This window comes from Monodelphis domestica, chromosome 5 (genome assembly GCF_027887165.1).
Source record: "Monodelphis domestica isolate mMonDom1 chromosome 5, mMonDom1.pri, whole genome shotgun sequence".
NCBI classification, from domain to species: Eukaryota; Metazoa; Chordata; class Mammalia; order Didelphimorphia; family Didelphidae; genus Monodelphis; species Monodelphis domestica.
Window position 1 is genome coordinate 59,877,608 of NC_077231.1, and position 16,455 is coordinate 59,894,062.

Consider the following 16,455-nt stretch of genomic DNA (forward strand, 5'->3'; position numbering starts at 1 on the left):
TTGCTTCCCAGACATTTGTGACTTTTTTGTGTATTTGCTATATATTCAGAGGTGCCTAAAAATGGTACATTGTGTATTACATGGGATATATGGTCAAGAAAGAACCTGAGTTCAAATCCAGACCAAGGCAGCTACTTACTATATGTGTGGTGACGAGAAATTCACTTATTCTTTGCCTGAATTTCCTCATCTATAAATTGTGAATATAATAGCCCCTTCTTCCTAGAGGAATTGTGAGGATAAAATGAGGTAATCTTTGGAAAGTGCTTTATAAGCATTAAAGCATGTTATAAATGTTAGACATTATTTATTTTATGACTACCTTCCAATCTCATACATTCACATCATCCTTTCTTTTTGTAAGGGCAACACATTGATTATTTTCCTATATTAATTCCCATTCTTTGTCTTTCTCATTGATGGTCTGCTTTTTTTACACTTCTGGTCTGGTAATTCCATGTCTGTGATATTCTATTAAGAGTAGCTCCAGTCAATTTAAAATATCAGGGCAAAATGAAGGCTTAAAATATGAATAAATAAGAGAAAACAGTGACTATAACAAAGAAACGAACGCTTTAGCCACAGGAAGTGTAAGAGTGGTGGGAAAAAAGGGAAAAATTTAAAATGAAATATACCTAAATTAGAGTTAAGGAAGAAAAATGCAAATGAGAATAGAAAGTTTAAAGGAGAAGGGGGAGGGGGGTATCTGGCTCTGGTATTGGTCTCCAAAAAATGTAAAATGGAACTGACAGAACTCAATGATTCTATGAGATATAGAAATTATTACAACAAACTAAAATATTGACAAATAGAAGAAAATACAAGACAGTTATTATAGAACAACCAACTTTGTAATCAAATGAAAAATTATTAGATTTCTTCAGGACCATGACCAAGCAAACAAAAAAACCTTGAGATCATAGTTCAAGAATTTGCAAGGAAACTTCATAGAGTTTTTAGAACTTGAGAATAAAATAAAAATAGATTCTCAAAAAATTTAAAACTGTCTAGAAATATTATAGTCAAAATCCAGTGGTGTTAAGTAAAGAAAAAATATTATAAGCAGCCAGCAAGAAAACATTCAAGTACCATGAAACCACAGAGAAGATAATTGAAAACTTAGTAACAACTGTACTATACCAAAGAAAAGACTGTGAAATGAATTTGGAAAAGGGAAAATGTAAAGACATTTAGCTTTACAATTAGGAATATCAACATAGTGACAAATAGAAAGAGAAAACAATGCTTCAACATTTCCTCCTGGCATTATTTTTTAAAATCCTATTTTATTTTAGTTTAGTTTAGTTTAGTTTCAGTTCCCAAATCTTTCCCTTACACTTTCTTCTCCTTCATTGATTAAAAAAGGCAGAAAAATCCAAACTTGTTACAAATATGTAACCTCAAGCAAAATGAATTCCTACACTAGCCAGCTGATATTTCTATAGTTGCTGTTAGTTCGGGAGGGCTTCTCTTACATAGGATAACCAACTTGGATGACAGCTAATTAATATCTAGCACAAATTTCCAGAAATACAGTGTATTTTTAATATTTTATTTATATGTCATAGAAAAGAGATTATTGTATATGTAAAAGATATTTGTACATACCATTAGGACTCAAGTGGTTATATCCAATGAGATAGTTTGTTTACATTGTATAGAAAGAAAAAAGATAACATTATATTTTTACCTCTCCTTTGGTTAATTGCTCCTTATTACTACCCCTCTTCCAATAAAACTAGAACATTGGTCTAGCACTGGACAGTTTTTAGTTTGAAGAATTTAAGTTTATTTATTTAATTAATTAATTTTGAATAATTTTCTATGGTTACATGAATCATGTTCTTTCGCTTCCTTCCTCCACCCCCCTCCTGTAGCCAACACACAATTCCACTGGGTTTTACATGTGTCATTGATCAAGACCTATTTTCATATTATTAATATTTGCACTAGGGTAATTGTTTAGAGTCTACATCCCCAAACATGTCCCCATCGACCCATGTGATCAAGCACTTGTTTTTCTTCTATGTTTCTACTCCCACAGTTCTTTCTCAGTATGTATATAGCGTTCTTTTTCAAAAATCCCTCAGAATTGTCCTGGATCATTGCATTGCTGCTAGTAGAGACATCCATTACATTGAATTGTACCACAGTATTTTGGTCTCTGTGTACAATGTTTTCCTGGTTCTGTTCCTTTAACTCTGCATCAATTCCTGGAGGTCATTCCAGTTCACATGGAATTCCTCTACTTTATTATTCCTTTTAGCACAATAGTATTCCATCACCAACATATACCACCATTTGTTCAGCCCAATTGGAGAGCATCCCCTCATTTTCCAATTTTTGGCCACCACAAAGAGTGCAGCTATGAATATTTTTGTACAAGTCTTTTTCCTTATTATCTCTTTGGGGTACAAACCCAGCAGTGCTAGAGCTGGATCAAAGGGCAGACAGTCTTTTATCACCCTTTGGGCATAGTTCCAAATTGCCCTCCAGAATGGTTGATCAATTCACAACTCCACCAGCCAGCAGAAGCACTGGACAGTTTAATTTCAAATTTATCATATAACCACAATATAATCTGGGACTTTTAACATTGCCAATTATCAGTAGGAGTATTGGTATAAAAACAAAACGTGTATAATTGTATATTAGGTCAGATTATTGACCATATTGTATTGTTTTAAAATAATGGTATAATATTTTTAAAAATAATTAGCTGTTATTATTTATTATACTTAAGTAGGTTGTAAAATCAATATATAGGCATTTGTTATAGATATATATATGTATTTGATTAATAGAAAATGAATTAGCATTTTCATCACTCCACCTGAGTCTAGCATTCAAAGTCATAATGACCTTGTTCATTGTAGAACTGACTTCATAAGCTTTTAATATGCGACTTTTCTTATTTTTAGGTTTGATTTTGAATAATAGCACCAAAGACCTCAAGTTTACATTTACTAATCTTACACCATATACAACATATTATACATATGTTGGTGCTGAGACCAGTGCAGGAATGGGACCCAAGTCGAATCTTTCTATTTTCACTCCTCCAGATGGTAAGAACAATGTTCATTTTTAAATGAGATTTCTAAAAAGTTACATGTGAAACTTTTGGGGTAGTGAGTAAAATATAGAATGTATAGCTAAATATTATTTATTGGAAACTTGTGTAAAGCAGTGATGTCTAAATCAAATAGAAACAGATCCCTGTAGTTTATTTATAGACTTAGAAAGCCACAAATTAACATTATCTCTGTTTTATTATAGTTTTATTTATTTAAAAATATTTCCCAACTACAATCTTAATCTGGTTCAGGCTGCACTTGAGAGTTTGAGATCAATGTTAGTGTTTTGACATATGTGATATAAAATATATCCCATTTACTAATTTAATAGAGTCAGCATGGTATTATACAAAAAACATCTGGGGTCAGGAAACCTGGTTTTCAGCCCCCCCCCCCATCTCTCTCTCTCTCTCATTCTCTCTCTTTCTCTGTCTCTTTCTTTCTCTCCCTCTGTCACTCTGTCTCTCTCTGTCACTCTGTCTCTGTCTGTCTGTCTCTCTCTCTCTCTCTCTCTCTTACTTTCTCTCTCTGTCTCTTTCTCTCCTTCTGTCACTCTTTCTCTTTCTCTTTCTCACTCTTACTTTCTCTGTCTCTTTCTTTCTCTCCCTCTGTCACTCTGTCTCTCTCTGTCACTCTCTCTCTCTCTCTTTCTCTCTCTTACTTTCTCTCTCTGTCTCTTTCTTTCTCTCCTTCTGTCACTCTTTCTCTCTTTCTCTTTCTCTCTCTTTCTCTCTCTTACTTTCTCTGTCTCTTTCTTTCTCTCCCTCTGTCACTCTGTCTCTCTCTGTCACTCTGTCTCTCTCTGTCTCTATCTCTGTCTCTGTCTCTGTCTCAAAATTAAAAAAAAAAACCCTTCCCTTCTGTCTTAGAATCTAAACCAAGTATTGAGTCCAAGACAGAAGAGTGGTAAGGGCTAGGCAATTGTAGTTAAGAGACTGGCCCAGGGTCACACAGCTAGGAAGTGTCTGAGGTCAGATTTGAACTAAGGGCATGTCATCTCCAGGCTGGGCTTTCTATCCCCAGCTACCTCACTGTCCCTAAGTCTTTACACCTATATGATTATTGACAAGATAGTCCGCTTTTCAGAGCCTCGGGTTCTTCATCTATAAAACAGAACATTTGTTCTGTGTAACTGTGGTGACTATGACTGCTTTGAAAATCTTTTTTTTTTTAAACCCTTACCTTCCTTCTTGGAGTCAATACTGTGTATTGGCTCCAAGGCAGAAGAGTGGTAAGGGCTAGGCAATGGGGGTTAAGTGACTTGTCCAGGGTCACACAGCTAGGAGGTGGCTGAGGCCAGATTTGAACCTAGGACCTCCCATCTCTACGCCTGACTCTCAATCTACAGAGCTACCAAGCTGCCCCCTGCTTTGAAAATCTTAAAACACTAAAGAAAAGATATTTTATTCTCTCATTATTCAGTTGCCACAGATATCTGCAATTTGGCTATTTATGCCAAATCTCTAAATATAATATAATTATACCATAGCAAATGCTTAGTGCCAGAGTGCCCTCTGACACATTATAGTACTAGTAGATGCAGAGGAAGTTTGACTCTGCATGAGCAGAAGGAGTTCCCTCATCAAAGTACTCTCGATACCTTGAGATCATAAATCTAGAGCAAACACACACACACACACACACACACACAGTCACAATTTTTAAACAGGAAAGAATAACTAGAGTATCTAGTATATCTTTAGAAAATATATGTACATTTTTGTACAATGCAAAAACTCTATAAATACGTTGCCTATTACAACAAAAATTGGCACTCTCAATTATAAGATAAAATAATACTTCCTCTAAAAAGGTAGGTGTTGACTGTGTGAATGGCATACCAAATAGCTGTTTAAAAATAGTTGGGTGCAACAAGCATGAGGGATATTAAACAAAAAATATCAAAAGAAGCCACATATTCATAAATAAAGATGGTAAATGATTTTCCATTTCCTTCTTCACTCCAGAGATTTACTAATAAACTTAGAGACATGCTCAAGTATTGAACTGAATTTCTTGTCTTCTTGGGGATAATCATGCAAGTCCCACTTCATTAGCGAGTCAGAACCAGATTCAAAGTCCCTGAATTTGATTCTGGCTTTGTTACTTACTACTCCTAGGATCCTGGGCAAGTCATTCATCTGCTTGGCTATCAGTTTCCTCATATATTAAAGTAAGAGTTAGATGCGGTGAGCTCTATAGCCCCTTCATGATTTAAAACCTACAGAAGAGGTTTTTTTTCTCTAGGAATTTTCAGATTTGGGAAAATGACTTGATTTCAAAAGCTTTCAGATACTACATAATTGCTAACATATAACAAAATGAGAAAATTATTTCCATTTGGTGGGACGACAGAGAAAAATAATGGACATTTAACCAGAAGAAAATTGTATATATTTGACCATTAGATGGCAGCAAATATTTGGAAGTAGACATTTTTTCCTTCGATCTTTACCTACACACACACACACACAATGTATGTATATATATATATATATATATATATATAAAATACACAGTATACATATATTTTGTGTGTACATGATATATCTATATATATCTATAGATATACATATATATCTATATCTATATATATATATATATATATATCTGTATGTGTGTATGTGTATGTGTGTGTATATTATTTGCCCTGTAAGAACTTGAAAAATCTTAAGGCTTTTTTTTTTCTTTCAAGAAAGAGAGATATTTAAAGTACATTTACTACACTGGAAAGATGAGATCCATGTTTTATAGTCAATCACCTAGAATTTTTTAATGACTCAATTCACATTGACTAAAATGCCTACTATGTACCAGACACTGGGGATACAAAGAAACCCCACAAATCTGCCCCTATGCTAAAGAAGCTCAAAATCTAATAGGAGAGATGTAAACAATTGTATACACCTTAATACTTCATACACATGTGAATTCGATTTCTTTGCCTTGTTTTTATTTAAGAGTGGTACTACAGCCTAAAGGGGTGAAGATTGGAGGAGGGGGCTGCTTCTCTACTTGTTAAGGATTTTCCCTAACACATATTTATTTTGTGCTTTATCCAGTCCTCCCTTCATATATTTATTTGTAAGTCGCCCAAGATGGCTTAATAGGATATCTGTTCTTGAAAAGTAAAAGGAATACTCATACTAAGGAAATGAAGTCACAGTCTAAGTCTCATTAGCATTACCTACCTGAAATAATTAGCCAATGATCATTTTTTAAAATTCATTAAACTTTTATTTTAAAAGTCCTTAGCTTCCTCTCAGAATTACTACTGCACATTGTCCCCGAGGCAGAATAGTGGTAAGGGCTAGGCAATGGGGGGTTAAATGACTTGCCCAGGGTTACACAGCTACAATGTATCTGAGGCTAATTTGAACCCAGGACCTCCTGTTTCTAGGCTTGACTCTCAATCCACTGAGCCAACTAACTGCCCTCAAATCAATAAAATTTTAAAAGAAATAATAATAACTTTACTATTAGTGCCACATATTAAGGAAAAGACTATCATGCCTTGACTTGAACAAGTTACAATTCAATGGCCCCTCTTAAAAGTGGAGTCAGATTGTGATATTTTAGTATTTAAGCAGCTCAGCTAAACTAGCCATGCTGAACACAGGGGACAAATGTAATGACACAGAGGTCAGGGAATGTTGGAGTTAGAGTGGGATGCCTTAGTCTTGTGTCCAGACTTTGTTATTTTCTGTGTGATTTGAAGGAAGTCAATCATTTTTCCCTTATCTGAAAAATGAGGTGGTTGGACTGTACTATCTCTATGGTCCCTTCCAACTCTAAATAGAATTATCCTGTGAGTAAAGCATCTTCCCCAACTGTTTTTCTTTTATGCCATTATTTAGAGGTGAGAATTCCTGGTACCTTACACACTTAATGAATACTGCCTACTCTGAGCTAACCATTTTACAACTAGTATCCCATTTGATTCTTGCAAGCATTGGACAAATGAACTCATCGCTACTATTAACAAATCCCTTTTTTAAAACCCATATCAAATTTGAACCCAGGACCTCCCATCTCTAGTCCTGGCTCTCCATCCACTGAGCTACCCAGCTGCCCCCAACAAAATAATTTTAAAATATAATCTCATTTGATTTTCACAAACACTCTGGGAGATGAATGCTTTTACTATCTCCATTGTATAGCTGAGGAAACTGAGTCCAGTAAATGACTGAGATTGAATTTGAGCTGTTTTTCTGACTCCAGTTCCAGCACTGTCCTCACCTAGATATTTGTATCACCCAGCTTCCTAGGTGGCACCTACTACTAGATGTGTGACTCTGGGGGCAAGTTATTTAACCTCTATGAGCCTTGATTTCCTTATCAGTAAAATGAAAAAGTTAAATCTGATATCTACCTAGTTTCTTTCCAGCTCTAAATCTAGAAACAAATGGACCCATTATCTCTCCTTTGCTCAACTTTACCATCAATTTCTTTTTAAAAATCATTTCATTGTCTTTTAAAATTTTAATTTGTTACATTAAAATACACAAATATATCTCTTCCCCTCCATTCTCCACACTAGAGAAGGCATCATTTGAGGAAAAGATCAATGCATTTATAAAACTATGTCTCTTACTTATTTCTATTTTTCAGCTCTTTCTCTGGAGTCCCCTCTCTAGAGTGTTCTCTTAGTTCTACTTGTTTCACCCATCATACTTTCATGTAGAAGCTCAATGGGTTGAGAACCAAGCCTATGGACATAATTCCATGTAGATATTTCCATGTTTTTTAATTAATCTATTCATTATCTCTTATGGTACAGTAGTATTCCATAACAATCATACGCCATACCCTTTGACGCAGGATTTCTACCATTTTCTTTTAACAGAAGAAAAAAGTAAGTTGATTTTTCAGAGCATTTTGGTCACCCCGCTTGTAGGTACTTTTTGGAATCACAGTGGATTTTGTTATTGTATATAACTTTTTATATATGGCCAAATCTTTTGAATGTGTTTTATGATAATATTGAAAGTAGAGAATAAGCTCTTTTCTGTGCTTTAAATGTGCTTATTTATGTGTAAAAATTGATAAGATAATTATACCCACTTAACTATTTTTCAAGACAGAACTCACTGTCCTCCTCCTCTCCAATTTGTTATGCGACTTCATTTTCAATCATACTAAAAATAATAACACTTTAGGTTTTGTTTTAATGCTCTATAATTCTATATTATTATTGATAGTCTAGGCTACTCTGCTATTTTATCTTTAGAAGGAGTGGAAAACTTCATGATTTAGTGGGAAAAAAGTATTTAACTTGTAGTCAGGGAATCTAAGATTAGATCTCAGCTATACCATTTATTTCCTGTGTGACCTCAGACCTTTAATTTTTCTGAATCTCAGTTTTCCCTTTTGTAAAATAAGAGAATTGGACTAGATGATTGCAAAAGTTCCTTTACACCATAGCTGCATGAACTCTTTACTTCCTTATATATGTTATTATTTGTCATTTTTCATCATGTCCAGTTTTTCATAGATTTTCTTGGCAAAGATACTAGAGTGCCATTTCCTTCTCCAGCTCATTTTACATATAAGGAAATTGAGGCAATCAGGGTTAAGTGATTTTTCCAGGGTCACACAGCTAGTAAATGCCCATCATCTAATTTGAACTCAAGTCTTCCTGACTCCAGGCTTTGGCCTCTCTCCACTGTGCCACCTAGCTGTGTGCTCATTATCCATATTGTTAAGTTATTTTTTGTTTGTGTGTGACTCTGTGACCCTGTTTGGGGTTTTCTTGGCAAAGATAATGGATGGGTTGCCACTTCTTTCCCCAGGACCTTATTGGTATTTAATGAGAGATGCTTGAATTTTATACACAATTGATAAGGTTGCACCACGATTTCAATGCACCTGAAGAATCAAAACCGAATTTATTGGGGTGCGGGGTGGTTAAAGGATGTTTTTAAGGTGAATCAGACCTTTGTAGAGAATGATGGGGAATTTTATTTTAGAAAACAGTAATGCTATTAGTCTACAGGTAATTGCCACAAGAAATCCAATATTTTCTTGGAGTCATAGCTAGGAAATTTCTGCTTTCTTTAGTATTGTTGTTATCTCTTTTCTTTTATGTCCTACAGTATTAAAGGTTGCTTGAGTACAGGGTTTGTGAACATTTTTTTCTTTCTTTTTATCATTTCTTCCTTGCCCTATACCATATTTCCACATAAAGAATATCTCACATTTCCCCTTTCAGTTGAAGAGGCTATGTTGCAGAGATGTTTGTAAAAATAGGACTTCCGTTTAGATGTAGTGATACATCACTAGACTGTTTCAGGAGGAAGCTTGTCAGGAGTTCTGAATTGCTAAGACAGTTCTTTGGGTGTCTGTGCTGTGTCTGGTTCCAATAGGATGAGCTCCAGGGGCTGAGGGCCACTTGGTTGCCTAAGGAGTAGTGAATTGTCTCAGAAAAAGAATTGTTGCAGAAAACAGAAGAACTGGTTAAATATGATGTGCTACTTAGTACAGGGCATGTGTGTGTCTATATGTGCCTGTGAGAGAGAGAGAGAGAGAGAGAGAGAGAGAGAGAGAGAGAGAGAGAGAGAGAGAGAGAGAGAGAGAGAGAGAGAGAGAGAGAGAGAGAAAGGAAAGGAAAACAGAGAGGAAGAGGGGAAGGGGGAAAGAAAAAGAAAGGAAAGAAGGAAGAAGAGAAAGGAAGGAAAGAACAAGTGAATGAACAAATGAAGAAGAAAGTGATACTTCAGCCTCTGCTATTGCAGAGGTTGACTTCTAGACAGTCATAAAATTCTGGCCTAGTTTGATGAGTTTAAGAATAGCACCAGATTTTCTAAACAAATTTATATAGGGTACAAAAACTGAAATGTGAATTATTTGTGAGATCTTCAATGTCTGATGCTAGTTCCATGTAGGTTATGGAGCAAGAGAACAAGAACTATTCAAATTCATATTTGTTTCTGAATGACTGTAACATGGAAAGGATAATTTCTGTCCCTGGTGATTTCTGGCCCATGTCTTTGTGTGATGGTAATGAAACCCAGCCTAGCACAATGAATCCCAAGCAGTCAGTGTCTTTGTTTTCAGAATTGATTCCCAGCAGCCTTTTCCTTCTGAATGTGTTTTCAAAATACATCACTAATGGAAGTGAGATTTCTCTGGATAATGTAAGATAATTAAAGGGGCTAGTCTTACTTCAAATGTTGTTTGTCATCATTTTCTTTTCTCTCCTGTGTTTTATTTAGTTATATAAATTAGTCTCCCTAGGATTTTTTCTACTTGTGTCTTTAGATGTGTTTACTGGTTTCTCCCATTATTGGGGGGAAAGCCTAATATAATCAACCTGAAAACACATAGGATTGACATAAAAATAATTTTTGGAGGTTTCCCTACTGATACTGCTTTCAAACTTGATACCGAGCCATGAATAATTACCCTGTGTGTTTGATTTTCTTTAGTTAATTTTGTATCAATATTAAAGTAGTTTGATCTAATCCATAGTTCTCTGGTTTCCATATAAGAATGTGTTGTGTAACCAGATCAAGTGTCTTGCTAAAGATGAGATACAAGCTGTCTGCTTTATTTCCCTTTTCAAGTAAGCTTTTTCTTCTACCATAGAAAATGGTTATTTGTTTATAACTTTTTTCTTGAAGAACCTAAAGGATGAATTTCTAGGGATTTCTAAACTACTTCACCCTATAGATGGGGCTCTTAATCTGGAGCCTATGGGTCCCCAAGAGGTCTGAGAATTGATTTTAAGGGGTCAGTGAATGTATATTGGGAAAGTTTAAATCTGCGTTATATACATTTAAAAATGTCATTTTGGGAAGGCATTCACAGTGCACACTGTGGACTGTGCAACATGTCCTTGATACAAAAAAAAGTTGAGAACCCTTGCCATATATACTGTTACAGTGAGCATTTTAGATGTTAATGCTGATTGAAGTAGAAGTTTCAGAAACAACTCTATTAAGTTCTAGACCAAGTCATTGAGACTAAAGATCAATTTTGTACACAAGTATTTTTTTATTGTAAATGTTCATTCACTTGGCACATAGTAGGCACTTAATAAATTCTGATTGATGAAAAATGAAAGTAATTTCCCAAATGTTTTAAGCCACTAGGTCAATGGCAAGACTACATTAAATTTTCCTGATAATGCTAACTTTGGGCTTATGCCAGAGAACTAGCTCATAAGGAGAAGCTCTTTTGGTGCTTGGGGAACTAAACTCTCTTGGATGGGAGTAAAACAGAATTGTCTTTTATTTATCTCTGCCCCTTTGTGCAGTGGATTGAAAGCTGGATTAAAGTAATAGAAAATTAAGTTCAAATCCTGCTTCTGACACATGGTGATTGTGCAAACCCATGTAGGTTGCTCAGATTCTTAGTACCTAGGCAACTCTCTATGACTATAAATTGCAAAGAAAGAAAGGCCAATCTGCATTGGCAGAAGGAATTTCTCCATTTGGGGATACAGTATATCATTGAGAATCATAGGTCTCATTCCTGTGTCTGTCTTTCTTTGTGGATACCTTTACAGAGGTGGTAGGGTAGTTAGTAACTCATTATAGTTAGTAACTCCATTAGTAACTCATTATAGAGGGAACATTTAAAAAGTGCCCAATTTCTCACACACTGAAACAGAGGAGCAGTGTTGTAGGGGAGAGAATACTGGAGTTGGAAGTACCTTCTCCTTCCTGTGCCTCAGTTTCTTCACCTATGAATGAGGATAGTAATACTTGAAATACATATCTCACATAGTAGTTAATGGGTAAGTACATTATAAGCTACTATGTTTCATACTAATAGGTTATTATGTTTTTTATTATTTCCTTTATTTTTAAAAAATTTATTTAGTCAATTTAGAACATTATTCCTTGTTTACTAGAATCATATCCTTTCCCTCCCTCACTTCCCCCACCCTTCCCGTAGCCAATGCGCAATTCCACTCGGTATAACATGTGTCCTTGATCAAAACCTATTTCCATGTTGTTGATATTTGTACTAGGATGATCATTCAGAGTCTACAGCTCCAACCATATCCCCATGACCCCTGTGATCAAGCAGTTGTTTCTCTTCGGTGTTTCTACTCCCACAGTTTTTCCTCTGAATATGGATAGTGTTCTTTCCCATAGATCCCTCTGGGTTGTTCAGGATCACTGCATTGCATAATATATATAATACTACTAATAATAATGACCATTACATTTGATTGTACCACAGTAAAACAGCCTCTGTGTACAATGTTTTCCTGGTTCTGCTCCTTTCACTCTGCATCAATTCCTGGAGGTCATTCCAGTTCACATGGAATTCCTCCACTTTATTATTCCTTTTAACACAATAGTATTCCATCACCAACATATGCCACAATTTGTTCAGCCATTCTCCAATTGAAGGGCATCCCTTCATTTCCAATTTTTTTGCCACCACAAAGAGCGCAGCTATGAATATTCTTGTACATGTCTTTTTCCTTATTATCTCTTTGGGGTACAAGCCCCGCAGTGCTATGGCTGGATCAAAGGGTAGACAGTCTTTTAGCGCTCTTTGGGCATAGTTCTAAATTGCCCTCCAGAATGGTTGGATCAACTCCCAACTCCCACAGCAATGCATTAATGTCCCAATTTTGCCAAATCCCCTCCAATATTCATTACTTTCCTTTGCTGTCATGTTAGCCAATCTGCTAGGTATGAGATGATAGCTCAGAGTTGTTTTGATTTGGATCTTTCTGATTATAAGAGATTTAGAACACTTTTTCATGTGTTTGTTAATAGTTTTGATTTTGTTAACTGAAAATTGCCTATTAATGTACCTTGCCCATTTATCAATTGGAGAATGCCTTGATTTTTTGAACAATTGATTTAGGTCTTTATAAATTTGAGTAATTAGACCTTTATCAGAGGTTTTTTTTTTATAAAGATAGTTTCCCAATTTGTTGCTTCCCTTCTAATTTTGGTTGCATTGGTTTTGTTTGTACAAAACCTTTTTTAATTTGATGTAATCAAAATTATTTATTTTACATTTTGTGACTCTTTCTAAGTCTTGCTTGGTTTTAAAATTTTTCCCTTCCCAAAGGTCTGACATATATACTATTCTGTGTTTGCCTAAATTTCTTATAGTTTCCTTTATTATGTTCAAGTCAATCACCCATTCTGAGTTTATCTTGGTGTAGGGTGTGAGATGTTGATCCAAACTTGATCTCTCCCACACTATCTTCCAATTTTTCCAGCAGGTTTTATCAAATAGTGGATTTTTGTCCCAAGAGCTGGGATCTTTGGGGTTATCATAGACTGTCTTGCTGAGGTCACTTACCCCAAGTCTATTCCATTCATCCTTCATTTCTGTCTCTTAGCCAGTACCATATTGTTTTGATGACCTCTGCTTTATAGTATAGTTTGAGATCTGGGAATGCAAGGCCTTTTTCCTTTGCATTTTTCCCATGATTTTCCTGGATATCCTTGATCTTTTTTTTTCTTCCAAATGAACTTTGTTATGGCTTTTTTCTAATTCAGGTAAAGTTTTTTTGGTAGTTCAATGGGTATGGCACTAAATAAGTAAATATGTTTGGGTAGGATGGTCATTTTTATTATGTTAGCTTGTCCTACCCATGAGCAGTTAATATTTTTCCAATTGTTTAGATCTAGTTTCAATTGTGTGGAGAGTGTTTTGTAGTTGTGTTCATATAGTTTCTGTGTTTGTCTTGGCAGATAGATTCCTAGGTATTTTATATTGTCTAGGGTGATTTTAAATGGAATTTCACTTTCTAATTCTTGGTGCTGTAAGGGGTAAAATGTAGGGGTTATTGACTTAATATATTATACTAGTGGTCACCAGGGATTAATTCAATCCCAATAAAATATTCAAGTCAGTTTGGGATTTTATGGTGGTTTAATTACAATAGAGGGAAGAAATTAAGAAGAAGAGAGAGAGGATAGAGACTTTAAACTGTTCAAGCTGGGGCTGAGCCAGACAGAAGTTCTGAGGCCTAGGCCAAGGGGCCTTCTCAATCTAGCTTGGCTACCAGGCACAAGGCCACCTCCAAGATGAGGGGTCTCCTAGGAGGATAGCATTTTAGGAAGTAATGGCAAAGGAATCAGCCTAAAGCACTCACCAAGCACCCTAAGAACTTCTCCAGGCACCTCACAAGCAAGCCAGAAAATGCCAAAGCTGCAAGTATGCCAAACTCCACCCAGCACTCCCCACACAGCAAACAGAGACCAATGTCTCCTTGAGCGAGAGTGAGAGCAAGAGCCATGTCTCCATGAGTGAAGCTGGAGCGAGGAAGTGATGAGGCTGGAGAGAGGAAGTGATGTGAAATATATAGACCATTCTTTACATCACTTCCTGCATCTCACATGTACTTAAGTAGCTTAAGCTTGACTTAGGACAGCCCAGGGGGTCTGTCAGTTGTTTCTTATTTGTCACTTGCTAGCACATCTCATAGGCCATCCTCCTCAACAATTAATCCTTAAGTAGAGGTGTATACATTCAAGGTTGTTAGGATTTTAAAGACTAATCAGGGTGGAGAAAAATCTAAAATTCACACTGCTGAGATGTGTTGGAGATATATAGAAATGATGATGTCATATGTGGGTTCATTTTGTATCCTGCAACTTTGCTAAAGTTATTGATTATTTCAATTAGCTTTTTGGTTGAATCTCTAGGATTCTTTAAGTAGATCATCATATCATCTGCAAAGAGTGATAACTTGGTCTCTTCACTACCAATTTTAACTCCTTCAATTTCTTTTTCTTCTCTAATTGCTACTTCTAGTGTTTCTAGTACAATGTTAAATAATAGAGGTGATAACGGGCATCTTTGTTTAATTCCTGATCTTATTGGGAATGCATCTAGTTTATCCCCATTGCAGATGATGTTTGCTGATGGTTTTAGATAAATACTCTTTATTATTTTTAAGAAAGGGCCTTCTATTCCTATACTTTCTAGTGTTTTCAATAGGAATGAGTGTTATATTTTGTCAAAGGCTTTTTCTGTGTCTGTTGAGATAATCGTGTGATTTTTGTTGGTTTGCTTATTGATATGGTCAATGATGTGGATGGTTTTCTAATACTGAATCATCCTTGTATTCCTGGTATAAATCCCACCTGATCCTTAGTGAATAATCCTCGTGATCACTTGGTGGAGTCTTTTTGCTAGTGTTCCATTTAAGATTTTTCCATCTATGTTTATTAAGGAGATTGGTCTATAGCTTTCTTTTTCTGTTTTTGACATTGCTGGCTTTGGAATCAGTACCATCTTTGTGTCATAAAAGAAATTTGTTAGAACTCGCTCTTTGCTTATTATGTAAAATAGTTTGTATAAAATTGGGATTAGTTGTTCTTTGAATGCTTGATAAAATTCACTTGTGAATCTATCAGGCCCTGGGGATATTTTCTTAGGGAGTTCTTGTTCAATTTCGACTTGTTCAATTTCCTTTTCTGATATGGGATTATTAAAGAATACTATTTCTTCTTCTGTTAATCTAGGCAATTTATATATTTTTAAGTATTCATCCATATCACCTAGGTTGGTATATTTATTGCCATATAGTTGGGCAAAATAGTTTTTAATGGTTGCCTTAATTTTCTCTTCATTAGAGATGAGGTCTCCATTTTCCTCTATGATACTGTTAATTAGATTTTCTTCTTTCCTCTTTTTATTAGATTGACCAGTACTTTGTCTATTTTGTTTATTTTTTTCAAAATACCAGTTTCTAGTCTTATTTATAAATTCAATAGTTCTTTCACCTTTGATTTTATTAATTTCTACCTTGTTAGGATCTCTAATTTAGTTTTCATCTGGGAGTTTTTAATTTGTTCACTTTCAAGTTTTTTGATTTGAATGTCCAATTTATTGACCTCTGCCCTCCCTAATTTGTTAATATATGAATTCAAGGATATATATTTCCCCCTGAGTACTGCTTTGGCTGCATCCTTGAGATTTTGAATGAATGTCTCATCATTGTCATTTTCTTCAATGAAATTATTAATTCTTTTTTATTAATTTTTAATCATTCATAATTGTATGATTTTTTTCTTTAACTGATTTTGGAGAATCATATCCTTTAATTTCCAAATAATTTTTGACTTGCCTCTCCATGTACCCCTACTGATTATTATTTTTATTGCATTATGATCTGAAAAGGTAGTATTTATTATTTTTACTTTTCTGCAATTGTTTGCCATGTTTTTATGCCCTAGTACATGGTCAATCTTTGTGAATGTACCTTATGCTACTGAAAAGAAAGTGTATTCATTTTTGTCACTATTTACTTTCTCCATATATCTTTTAACTCTAATTTTTCTAAGATTTCACTCACATTTCTTACCTCTTTCTTATTTTTTTGTGATTTGATTTATCTAAATTTGATAGTGGTAAGTTCAGGTCTCCTATTAATATAGTTTTACTATCT

At 35.0% G+C, this 16,455-nt stretch overlaps 1 protein-coding gene across 1 annotated transcript in view; it reads left to right on the forward strand.

Moving 5' to 3' along the window:
- Positions 1–16,455, forward strand: part of PTPRQ (protein tyrosine phosphatase receptor type Q) — a 336,616-nt gene that overhangs the window by 74,380 nt on the left and 245,781 nt on the right. The window contains 1 exon segment of the mRNA XM_056798554.1: positions 2,922–3,068. Within this exon segment, the coding sequence (XP_056654532.1) occupies positions 2,922–3,068 (147 nt within the window).